This window comes from Panthera leo, chromosome A3, assembly GCF_018350215.1.
Source record: "Panthera leo isolate Ple1 chromosome A3, P.leo_Ple1_pat1.1, whole genome shotgun sequence".
Lineage (NCBI taxonomy): Eukaryota > Metazoa > Chordata > Mammalia > Carnivora > Felidae > Panthera > Panthera leo.
The window spans coordinates 131,277,092-131,289,748 of record NC_056681.1 but is presented as its reverse complement, the minus strand read 5'-3'; the positions used below and the strand labels follow the sequence as shown (position 1 = coordinate 131,289,748).

Below are 12,657 nucleotides of genomic sequence, written 5' to 3'. Positions count from 1 at the left end.
TCAGCGAGCGTGTATCTTGGGGCAGGCTCCACCTCGGAGAAGAGGAGCCCGGTGAAGCGGGAGAGGTCCTGCTCCCATGATTCGGCGTCGTCCTCCCTCTCCTCGAAAGCTTCCGGTAAGTCTCCAGGTGGGAGAGTTGCGTGTCGGGACGTTTCTTTTTGAGATTTCGGAGAATGAAAAGAGATCCTTAATTTTCACCTAGAACTGGAAAGAGAAGGGACCCTTGGAAGAACTGGGCTTTCTGAGGGAGTAGTTGTGTTTCCGGATTGGGATCTGGGACGTGAGGCGTTTGGGCAGGACCTCAGCGTTCCCGGGTGAAGATCATGGACGCCGTCCCCCTCGGTGGCCGGTGCTGGGCGGTGTGGCCTTGCTGCTCCGCAGGGGAATGAATCCCTGCGCCTTCGGGGAGGAGAGGGGCTGACCTGAGGTGTGCTGATCGAGGCTGAGGGCAGAGAGAAGTGGACACAGATTTCTCTGGGCGGGGGGGGGCGGGGGGACGCAGCAAATGGCAGCAGGTGTTCACCCAGCCCCGGACCCAGACCGCGGGGAAGGTGGGTAAGATGCCCAGTCTCTGCCTGAGAGACGCCTGGTGTCTGGGAGCGGTCAGGACTGGCACACCGCCAACGACACTGCCCGTCCTCCTGTCGCGACCGTTACCGAGAACCGACTTGGCATCTGAGTCAGGGCATTGAAAGACTGGATACGGTCCTGCCGTCAGGGAGTCCGTCGTTCCTCTTCGACCACGTTACGTTACCAGAGAGGCTGTCTTATCGTTTGTGCACACGTGGTCACGCGTGAAGGGTGACGGTCGCACGTACGAAGAGGAAATTTTGTCTCCGGTGGGGGCAGGTTTCGGCCCAGTCGCTGCCGGTTTCAGAGGGCAGCTGGCCTTTGGGTCTCTTTGGGAAGAGAAGATCTTCTGGACGGAGGAGGCTCAGGCTGTGGAAGTGAGCGTGACTGATGCTCGGGCACAGTGAACGGTCACACGGGCTGCAGCTCCGGGCGGGCGCCTGGCCGTGGTCAGGGCGTAGCTGTGGGGGTCAGAGCCTTCCTGGCTTCTGCCCCTCCCCTCACAGCCCTCGTGTGGGGGTCTCCCCACAGTTGTGGCCGGAGGGGGTCAGAACGAGGCCTCCTCCACACGGGCCCGTAACTCTGTGGCGGAAGGGAGACCTTCTCCTCGGCTCGGGTCAGTCAGCAAAGCCAAGTGTGGCGGCCTCCGGGGTCCGCTGCCCCAAACGGTACGGGGAGCCTGGGCCCCCAGGGTGGAGCTGGCGAATGGGTGAGCGAATGAACCGATGCTATTCAGAATCGAGAGGAGTGGTGGTTTGCTTCTTCCCCAATCCTGTCCTGACCGCTTTCTAGAAGGTTCTGGGGGCATACCGGTCCGTGCAGTGTCTTCAGGAGTAGAGGGTCCAAGCTATGAGCTGGCCTCTGTCCTCCTGGGGTTCTTCAGTCAGGTGAGACAATTTTCTTAATCAGGACTCCTCAGAGGGTCCTGAGGTCGTAGGGGTCTCTGATGAGATGCCTTTCGTGCCCTTGGGTACAACCCATGCGTTTCAGAGGTGAAGGACTTGGGGGCCCAGGGAGGTGAGGCTTGGCCGCAGCCACACAGGTCAGGGTGGGGACCTGGGTGGGGGTGAGTCTCATCTGATAGGCTGACAGAGCCCCTGGATTCAAGGGAGGGCAGAGCAGCTGAGGTCTGGGGTGGATGGAGAGGAAGGTCCGTGTGGGTGTCCGTCCTCCGGGTCCTACCAGGCCGGCCGTCACAACCTAGGGAAGTGGACGAAGACATCGGGGTTCCCTTGGTCTACTTTTGCAAACTTACGCCCCTTTCACGTGCTTCGGGCCCATCTGGCCCCTTGGCCCCAGGCCGGGCGCCCAGGTCCCTTACTGCCTCCCCGTCTCTGGTCTTCGGCTCGTCCCTTGACTCTGAGCCAGTCACTTCAAGTGCCTTGTCTGAGGACGACGAGGTATTTCAGCAGGAGTCAGGCCTTCGGCGGAGGGGCACTGGCCGGTGCGTGCCCTCCCTCGAAGGGTGCCAGGTGCCAGCTGCGGGGCTGAGTGGTGGGGCCCTTGCCGGGGAGCTCGGATCCGAGGGGGAAGTCACCCGCGTGGTGTGGGGAACGGGCTGCAGGCCGAGCCGAGGGCTGCGGGGCGGCGGGAAGGCCTCTCTGAGGCGGGTGTACGGGGTACCGGGCCTCCCTTAGTCTGCTCTCCACACCGGCCCCTGGGGAAGGACGGTGGAGACAACGGTGCAGTGTCCCATCTGCCCTGCTTCCTGCGGGGCCTGCGGTCTGCGGGGCTGCCGTGAGCTGGGATGATAAAAAGGAGAGCAGGGTGCCGGCCCCGTGTGCCCGGCTGACCACGCTCGCCAGGGTCTCAACGTGCTCCACGTGGGGGAGGGGCCGAAGAGAGTCCGTATTCGAGCGGCTACTGTGTGGGCTTCGTTTCCTTGCCCGGATTCTCCTAAAGGTTAAGTCAGGTCTGGTGTTTGGTAAAGCCCACTGAGTCCTGTGAGTTTCGCTGCCAGTTTGAACCAGAAGCCCCCGCTGTCCTGGTGCAGAGGTGAGATGTGAGCTCCGTGAGGGTCTAGAAGGGAGAGGCGTTCAGGGGAACACGTGCACGGGGGGCCAGAGTTCGCTTGAGCCCTGGAGGCAGGGTGTTGTGGAACAGGTCCGGTCAGGAGGTTGCAAAGGAGAGGCTTTTGAGGCAGTGGGCGGGATGCTGGGGAGGGTGTGGGCTGAAGTCCTGCCACAAGACAACCGCTGTCTCCCTCTCCCTTCAGCAAGTCTTGCCTTTGTCATAGAACCAAAGGGTTGATATTTGCCCAGAGGTGGAATTGCATTCAGGAAGATCCCCAGCGATTGTCTAGTGCGGGGGCGGGGGGGGGGGGGGGGGGGGGGGGGTTTGCACTGCGGAAAGCAGAAAGGTGGGCTCCTTTGCGAGGGTCCTTCCCGGGGCGTGACTGACAGGTGCATCCCTCCCCAGGCTCGGCACCGTGCCGCGAGTCCTCGGCTCAGCCCGGGGCGCCCTCGCAGGGGGAGCGGGCCCGATCACCGCAGCCCTGCGGCCCGTCGGAGGAGGGCAGGGCCCCCGGGGAGAGGCAGAGGCCCCACGCTGGCCGGGGACCGCCGTCGGTCATCAGCAGGCGCAGCCCCGGGCTGGCCGCCCAGCCGGACTCCGGCCCCAGGGGCAGCCAGAGGAGCGTCCAGGTGTCAGTCACCCCGTCGTCCTCCCAGCTGTCCTCCTCCGGCTCGTCGTCCTCGTCCGGGGCGCTCGTCCCGCAGGCCTCCCAGTGCTCCCTGACCAAGGCCTGCCGCCAGCCGCCCGTCGTCTTCCTGCCCAAGCTGGTGTACGACATGGTCACGGCCACCGACAGCAGCGGCCTGCCCAAGGCCGCCTCGCTCCTGCCCTCCCACTCGGTCATGTGGGCCAGCTCCTTCCGCCCGCTGCTCAGCAAGACCATGACGTCCACGGAGCAGTCCCTCTACTACCGGCAGTGGACGGTGCCCCGGCCCAGCCACATGGACTACAGCAACCGCACCGAGGGCCGCGTGGACAGCTTCCACCCACGCCGGCTGCTGCTCAGCGGGCCCCCTCAGGTGGGTGCCGCCCTGCGGGGCCCGGGCCCCGTGGGGGTTCTCGGGTTCGCGCCCACTGGGCCGGTGCGGGGGGGCCGACACCCTCACAGCTCGCCATCCCCGCAGCAGACCCTACGGCGGGCGGCCGGGTGGAGGCCGAGTCCTGCCTGCCCCCCCCGCCACGGCTGGCCGACTTCCGTCCTCTGACCTCAGCGTCTTGCCTTGTGTGACGCGGGGGGCCGGGGGGCTTCTCTCCGGGTGCTTCTCCGTCCGACTGTGACTCCGCTTTCCCCACCTTGTTTCGTTCGGTCCCGTGGCCGGTCCGTGCCAGGTAGAAACACACACCCGCCCCCCTGCCCTGGGTTCTGCGCTGGAGGATTTTGGCCGCCTGTCCCTATCCCAGCCTCTGGCCCCACTGTGGCTTCCTAACAACGAAAGGCCATTTCACTAGTCAAAATGGCAGACGTCTGCCAAGAGTCCGGAGCGTGTGAGGGAAGACTGGGTCGGGTCTTGGGAGGGCCTTTGTCGGAACCGTGCTGAGGTGCAAGGTGGGCTCTCGCCCGGGGTCAAGTTCGGCCTCGGGTCTCACCTGACACCCCGCGTGGGACCCGGCCTTCTCCGTGCCTCGGTGTCCTCACCTGAGAATGACGTCAGAAATGTGAACACCGGGCAAGGGAATCCCCGCAGGGTGCCTGGGGCACGGCCTGACCATAGAAAGCATGTGTCCTAGTTATTCCTGTCCCCATCAGTACTGCCACTGTCACAGTGCGAGACTTGCTCCCTTCCAGCTCAGTGTATTAATTTCCTTATGATGACCCTGCCCCAAGAAATACAACCCCCCCCCCCCAAATATGTGTAAGAATGTTCATTTTAGAATCGTTTACAGTAGTGAAAAAAAGCGACTGGAAACAATTTAAATTCCATTGGTCAAAGTTGGTTGAGTAAATTCGGGCACAACTGTGTCATGCAATTCAGCCTAGGAAGTTGGAGTCAGAGGCCTGTATACTGACACTGAGGTTTAAGATATTTAAATTAAAAAAAAAATTAAGTTATAGGATAATACGTGCATAGTGTAATGTCAAGGGAAAAAAAAAAGTATCAGCGTGTATGTGTACGTCTCTGTGTGTGAAAAATACCTCCCAAAAAATCGCTGGCAGGATTGCTGCTGAATTGTTAACCTGGAGAGGGACCAGGATTTGTGAACATTCTCTTTCGTTGTCACCGTGTGGTTCTGGAATTTTTACGGGAGCGTGTGTTAACTTTTTAAAAAAATTTTTTTAATGTTTATTTTGAGGGAGAGAGAGAGTGCAAACAGGAGAGAGGTAGAGAGAGGGGTAGACACAGAATCCAAAGCAGGCTCCAGGCTCCGAGCTGTCAGCACAGAGCCCGACGCGGGGCTCGAACTCACGAACCGTGAGATCATGACCTGAGCCAAAGTCGGGTGTTGAACTGACTGAGCCACCCAGGCGCCCCTGTTAACTTTTTATAAACTGGAAAAAGGGGTCCTGGTTTCTCCACACTGTCATGTTATTGGATATCTCAATCTTAAAGAAAATTTTGCCTATTCAATAGATGAAACCTAGTATATTATAGTTTTCTTAAGGTTGAATATATTTTTATATATTTCTTGGTCACTGCTATGGCTTTCACAGGGATTTTCTGCCCTGTTTCTCCTGTTTATTTTTCCTTCAGGCATCTGACATTTTCCTGTTACTTTGCAGGAGCTCTTTGGAGGTTACAGAATTTAATCCTCTGTCTACTGCGTGTATTGCAAATATTTTCTCTGAAGCTTCCCCCAGTCATATTTCATATTTCCTTAAGTCATTTCTGTTCATCAACACTTGTTGAGTGCTGGCTACAAACCAGGCATTGAGCCGAGAGCTCAGAAAGCACATTCCCGGAGTAACAGGGTGGGAAGTTGGCCCACAGGTGCCCATTTAACCAACTGTGACCAAGTTTTACGAAGATTCATGGTGTCCTAGCCTGCTGCTGGGCTGAGGGAACAGGGACTCTAGGATACAGGAAGGAAGAGCAGGAAGGAGAGAAAAATAATTTTATTTCTTTTCCTGGTCTTAGGAGAGGAGAAATGAGATGCCAGCCTTTTATGTCTTAAGATTTTATTCTCTTACCATAGACGTATTAACACAAGAATAGCAGTCTGTAATTGTGCAAGATTCTCTTAAGACATTACTATGCTTTATATTGGCAGTTCATTTTTTGAAGCAACCTTCCTTCAGTTTGTGGTAAAGTCCTATTTCTAACAGCTTAGAAAATGTGACCGATTAAAACTAGAGACGCATGGCCGCGATTTGTAAGCAGGCGGGTCTGCCGCTCACGGAAGTCCCTCTGCGGCCTGCCATGCTTCTTGGGGCCTCGTTTCCCCAGAAATGGCTTTGCACCCCCCAGGCTCTCGCTTTAATTAGGTGAGGTCTTTGAAAAAGGTGGGTGAAACAAAGTGGGTCCGGTGCTCTGGCCGGTGCCTGCACGTAGATGGTGTGCGGACCGTGGGCTCCAATTTTAATGTCTTCACAGGTTGGGAAGACAGGTGCTTACCTGCAGTTCCTTAGTATTTTGTCCAGAATGCTCATCCGGCTGACGGAAGTGGATGTTTATGATGAAGAAGAGATCAATATCCGTGAGTCGTGCGTTGGTGACCCTTGGGGTTGGAATCCTCTGTCACTGGTTGCTCGGGTTGACTTTGTGTCTTTTGCCCTCCAGATGGAATTCTCAGATCAGTGACCACGCTCGCTGCCGGGGCCTCGTGGGTGCTCTTGTCTCTCCCTTGTCTGTCGTCATCTTGCTCAATATCAGAATAGTGCCTGGGAGGCCTTCATGGGGATGGAATTACTCCACTAAAAATAACTACTGTTTACAGAGTATCTTCTAAGCGGCAAGCAGTGTGCTGGGCACCTTACGTAAATGGCCACATTTAATTTTCTGCACATCACCCTGAGAATAATTGCTTATTTCCTGATAAGTAACTTGCTCAGGAACCCAGCTGGGAGACGGCAGAGCTGGAACTGAGCTGGATTTGATCGCGGCCTTCAGAAGCGGGGTTATCCATCCGGGCAGGTCCCCACTCGGGCAGCCGAGCGCATAGGTCAATATCTTAGGGCAAAACCCAAGTATATGACATGGGGGGGAAAGCCATTTCTCCTTATTCTCGGAACAGAGTTTGCCCTGATTAAGGTAAGACTGTCTTTGAGCCGCTGTTTTATGCTCCATTGTCTCTGCATACTTTCCTTCAGCGGCTCGTAAACTTGGTCTGGTAAATGAATCCGTTGCTTTGGGAATTAAAATTTGTATGAGGAGTCCGGTCCGAGTTGCAAAGAAAGGGAACCAGTGAGTTGCGCGGAGGCTAAATGGAACTTCTTTTTATTTATTGGTATCGTTCACGTGGGAAGTGTACGACCTGATGATTTGATACACATGTACGTTGTGAAATCACCACTGCGGTCAAGCTAACTGACATATTCGTAGTTTCCAGGTTCATGGCAGTGTTATTCACGGTAGGCAAGATACACAAACAACCATATGTGGTCTCTTGATGGATGAAAGGCCATTAGCAGATGAATGGGTAAAGAAAAGTGTGGTATATGCACGCAGTGGAATATTATTCAGCCTTAGAAGAAAGTCCTGTCATTTGCAAACACAACACTTCTTTATTCTTTACATGCTCTTGACTGTGTTTGAGTTTTGACTTGAAGGAAATCTGGAACCAAGGAAGCCCATCCAGCCCTTGGTTGTCCCTTTGAAGGGGACGAGGTCCCTTTGAAGGAGAGAGGCTCTTCATCCCACCTCTGAGCTCTCACACTACCCCCACCCCACCCACAGTTTGGAACTTTATTCCAGATGAAAACCAGCAGCCCTGTTGAGTCTCCGTGTCCTCACTTTCTTGGATACCCCAATGACAATGACAGGATTTGAACCCAGCTTGTTAAACTTCAAAGCCCATTTTCTCAGATAGTCTCTTAATACGTTGGTTTTCTTGGTAAAACGTGGATAATTTCTGTTTTACGGGGCATTGTGAAGGTTGAATGATGTTCTACATATGAAGCCTTGAGCGCCTACTAAATATGCAATAAACATGCCTCTCTTCTTTCTTTCTTCCCTTCCTTCCCTCCCCTTCCTTCCTTCCTTCCTTCCTTCCTTCCTTCCTTCCTTCCTTCCTTCTCTTTCTTCTAGACAGGTACTCTGGTCATGTGTACATATCCTAGATGTAAAATCAATATGTTACATAATTTGAGTTGGACCAACTAGACTTTTTTTGCTTTTGAGCCAGCAAGCAATTAGCGTGAGCGTCATAGACTACACCAATTATCGCAAGATGATACACGGCGAGTGTAGAGGTGGAGTTTGGACCACGTGTGGTGTTGGCATTCAGAAGGGAGGAACCAATGGGTCTGAACACTTGGAAGAGGCTTTCTAGAGGTGCAGTGATAGGACGTGGCCATATTGGCTGTGTAGCGTTTAGATCTAAAACAAGAACAAGAACTATGTTAGGTTCCATTGGCGTTGGGAACCTACCTATGTGGGGGAGGGGGCTGGGGGAAGCTCAGAGCAAGTGGTAGGTATATTGGGAGTTGCTGAAGTCAGTGGGGGAGCCAGGAAAGCAAACTCATCCCATGGGAAACACAGCATAGGCGGGTCCTCTGGTTACGAGGTGGACCCAGAGGCACCTCTTGTCTCCTTAGAACAATCCTGAAGATGCAGTATGTTCTGGGAGCTTTTGAGATACAGTAGCAACCCCCCCCCCCCCAGTAGCCCATAGACTCAGTGATAGCCCCACCACGAGCATCGTCCTTGGACACATTTAAAAATCAGTCATTCTCAGGGCCTCTGGGTGGCTCGGTTGGTTAAACATCCGACTTCACCCAAGATCATGATCTCACAGTCCGTGAGTTCGAGCTCCACGTCGGGCTCTGTGCTGACAGCTCAGAGCCTGGAGCCTGCTTCAGATTCTGTGTCTCTATGTCTCTCTCTCTCTCTCTCTCTCTCTCTCTCTCTCTCTCTGCCCCTCCCCCGCTCACACTCTGTCTCTCTCAAAAATAAAATATAAGAACATTAAAAAAATTTTTTTTTTAAATCGGCCATTCTCATTTCCTAGTTTGTCACCTGCCTGTGTTTCCAACAATCTTACAGACCTCAGAGAGGAGTCCGATTGGCATTACCTCCAGCTCAGTGACCCCTGGCCAGACCTGGAGCTGTTCAAGAAGCTGCCTTTTGACTACATTATTCACGACCCGAAGTATGAAGACGCCAGTCTGATCTGTTCGCACCTTCAGAGCGTGAAGAGTGAAGGTCAGACTTCTAAATCTCTTGCCCCACCTTCCTCCAGAGTCCCGGGTCGAGCCTCGCAAAGGGCCGAGTGGAACCGTGTCGGCCGTGAGCTCGGTGGTGCGGTGGTGAATAGCCAGCAGTGCCTGGTACAGAACTGAGGTCACCGCCCCACCAGACGAGGAAGAGCTCTTCCCGCGAAGGCAGCCTTGCGGCTCAGCACATGCTGACCTTGATGCGCGCCCTCTTGGCGGGTGGTCACGGTCAGAATATCCTCAAGGTTCTGGTTAAGAGAGGATAAAAGGCATGGGTGTTTACGTAGGAATTTGAGTTGTCCTCACGAAATGCACCCATCTCCCTCTCTACCCTCAGTGTCCTGTTTTCTCCCTCCTCCTTCGGGGACCGCCGACTTTCACAGCATTATGACCCTGCAGGGTTTCAGGGTCACCTTCGGCAACCATCAGATATTCGTGGCCGGTGCGATACTGAGCACTGACCAGAACAGTTTGGTGAGTGGAAAGGAAAGGAAGATACTCACCAGTCTCCGTGTCAAGCCGAGAATTGTCTCTCCCTAGAACCGTGTTCAGCGAACGATCCTTCATACAGACCAGTCCCTAATTAAGGTTTAGTGTTAAAGTCTTCATCTCGCTAAGTCCTTTGAAAAGAACAGAGACAATTCCTCTGTGGTGCAGGGTCTGCGTATGAAGTCGGCCACCCATTTGCGTTGTCAGGTGGCGAATCCTTAAAGATGTGCGTATAGGATATTCGTGGGCCCGTCGGCGAGACCCCTCGTGAACGTGGTCTGTTAGTTTCTCCCGCTGAACCTCTGTCGTTTCTGACCCGCCGAGTCACCTCGGGGCCCAGGCAGGTGCCGTCGCACAAAATCCTATTACGGCATTTCAGTTCCTTCCACTGCGAGCGGGCGGCGGAGAGAATGTCTGTCCTGTCCTTCTGCGGCTCTGTAACGCCGGGGTTTCCTGCAGCCAGGGGGACGTCCCGGAAGCCGGAGGAGCTCTACGTGCGGCGCCAGACAGCGCGGATGAGGCTGTCCAAGTACGCGGCCTATAACACATACCACCACTGCGAGCAGTGTCACCACTACATGGGCTTCCACCCCCGGTACCAGGTAGGGTGTGGGGCGCAGAGGCCCTGCGTCTCCAGGAGCGCTTCCGGCGGCCCTTCCACACGTGCCTCGGTGGCTAACAGGCTAACACCATTGGTCCTCTGGTCTCTCTGTGTTTTCGTTCCGGTTGCTGGCGGGGGGGGGGGGGGGGGGGGGGGGGGCGGGCGTGGAAAGTTCTGGAAGCTCTTGCTTCCCGGTCTCCTGTATCTTCAGTTCCCTTCAGTAAGCTGCGAAATCATTGCCGACGCTACAGAAACCGTGATTCTCCTGGGGTTACACGTTTACCAGTAGCAACGTTAACTGACTGCGGATGTCTTCGTTTTCTTGACCTCCTGGCAATTGCCAAAGTTAGTTCAGTGCAGCAGGCACCGAGCGCTTCCGCACCAGTCACAGAGATGAATAAGTTTTATCCCCGTATTCAAGACTCACAGTTTAGGGGCGCCTGGGTGGCTCAGTCAGTTGAGCGTCCGACTTCGGCTCAGGTCATGATCTCGCGGTCTGTGGGTTCGAGCCCCGCGTCGGGCTCTGTGCTGACAGCTTGGAGCCTGGAGCCTGCTTTGGGTTCTGTGTCTCCGTCTCTCTCTGCCCCTTCCCTGCTCACGCTCTGTCTCTCTCTGTCTCTCAAAAATAAATAAATGTAAAAATAAGACTCACAATCTAGGGGTGGAGAGATGTACTTGGACAGGGCAGAACTTCAGAGCAACGTAAAGCTGGCAGGAAAAGCAGTAATGTTGGCACGTAGAAATACTTAGAGAAGGAGATCGGAACGTGCACTTACTGAGCACTTACTACATGCCAGGCAATGCACCAGGCACTTTCGATATGTCCATATTTCCTCTAACCTTTATTTTTTTTCTTTTGAGAGAGAGGGAGGGAGGTGAGTGAGTGAATGGGGGAGGGGCAGACGGCAAGAGACTCTCAAGCAGGCTCCACGCCCAACGTGGAGCCCGACGTGAGGCTCAAACCCCGACCGGGAGATCATGACCCGAGCCGAAATCAAGAGTCAGACGCTCGATGAACCGAACCACCCAGGCACCCCTTCCTCTAACCTTTTTACGTGATAGAAAATGATATTTACCCCAGACACTGGGGCAAATGGATTAAGGCTGTTGCCCCTGGGCTCTGCCTGTCTCAGGTTCTGGCTGGTCACCTGCAGGTGGCTGTGTTCAAGGCACATCTCCAGTTCATCCAGAGTGTACTGGATAGGGAACTGCCCTGTCTAGTTTTTTTTTTCTCACTAAAACCGCACAAGGAAATAACATTATCCCCATTTTATAAATGAAGATACTGTCTTGGGCAGGGAGCAGAGGAGAGGGTTTTGAAGAATCAATAAGAATTTGCCAAGGGTCCGGGGCAGACAGAAGCATGTGAGTAGAGGGAGGCACAGGGTCTCTGGGGGAATTAGAAGGGATTTCAGTCAGGCATCGCTGGACCATAAGGTGCAAGGGGTGGGCGAGCCCAGGAGAGGATGCTGGGGTAGCGGTGGGGAGCAGAGAGACACCACAGAAGGCCCCGGATGCTGTGTGGAGAGCGGGACGGGGGCTTTTCCAGGGAGAATGGCATGGAGCGGCCTGATGGGGGCCAAGCTGCCTTCTGCGTGGTCTCGTCGTGGCCACGTGGAAATTCACAGCGGGCCTGCGAGGCTGGTCACACAGAAGCAGTAGCAGGTGGGGTTTTACGTCTAGTGTGTGTTTTCATTTCAGACCTAAGCAGGGAAAGGGGAGGAGCAGCTGGAGCTGGTGTGCGGAAAGCCCATGCCTTGGCTGCTTCCAGAAGGGCCTTGGCACCTTCCAGAGGTGGCCTGAGCACCGGCCTGCCGCGTCTGTCCCTTTTGCAGAGGGACACAGCAGATAGGGGCTCTAATTCTCCCACATCCGCCCGGCCTGGAGCTCAGCTGTCGCTGAAGTAGCACCCGTCTTCTTTTAGACGGTTTGAAAACAAAAACAAAAGCAAAACTATGCGATTTTACTGTAGACAAAATTAGAAAACACATATGAGGAGTTTTTTTTTTTTTTTTTTTTTTTAAGAATTAAAAATAGTAATCCTGTGCAGATAAACTGTCCTCATGTTTTTCCCCGTGGAGATGAAGTTATTCTTTCAAAGCGGAGAGTATGTACGTGAGAGCGTTTTCTTAATTTTGACATTAAAGAAACGGAGACCCGCGGGGCTGTAGAGTCGTGGTCACCACAGTCGGCATCTGCAGTGAGTTAACAGAACTGAGCGCGGAGACCCCGGCCCCGCACCCGCCGTGTTCAGGGTGCTCAGGTCTGGGGGCCCCGGCTGCAGGGGACTCGGAACCAGGCCACGGGAGGAGTGCTGAGGGCCACATGACACGCCCGCCCCCTGCTGGCCTTTCTGTGCCCCTGTGCACCCTGGAGTCTTTTCTCTCCTCTCCCGGCTCCCTGATCCGTTGTATGAAACTTCCTCAGTTACACCCCCCCTTGTTGCCTCCCCAGGTCAAAATCTTTTTCTGTCTCATCTCTGCCCCCAAAGGGCTTTGTGGTTCTGGGGGAGCCACAGTGGCAGTGATGGCCCACGTGCCCCGGCCTGTGTCCACCCCCTCCAGGCCTCGGGGAGCCTCAGGAGTGGCCTGCACCAACTAGCTGCAGGTCCGGGGAGGGGTCGGGGAGGGCTGGATGCCCGAGCTGAGGCCCGAAGGAGGCTTGGGCAGAGCCA

At 55.0% G+C, this 12,657-nt stretch overlaps 1 protein-coding gene across 9 annotated transcripts in view; it reads left to right on the top strand.

The window, feature by feature from the left end:
• GREB1 (growth regulating estrogen receptor binding 1) overlaps positions 1-12,657 on the top strand; it is a 145,288-nt gene that overhangs the window by 117,091 nt on the left and 15,540 nt on the right. For all 9 annotated transcript variants that reach the window (XM_042933657.1, XM_042933653.1, XM_042933660.1 and 6 more), the window contains 5 exons: positions 26-115; positions 2,989-3,602; positions 6,114-6,216; positions 8,724-8,882; positions 9,842-9,984. In XM_042933657.1, coding sequence (XP_042789591.1) covers positions 26-115; positions 2,989-3,602; positions 6,114-6,216; positions 8,724-8,882; positions 9,842-9,984 — 1,109 coding nt within the window. The remainder of the gene's footprint in view (positions 1-25; positions 116-2,988; positions 3,603-6,113; positions 6,217-8,723; positions 8,883-9,841; positions 9,985-12,657) is intronic.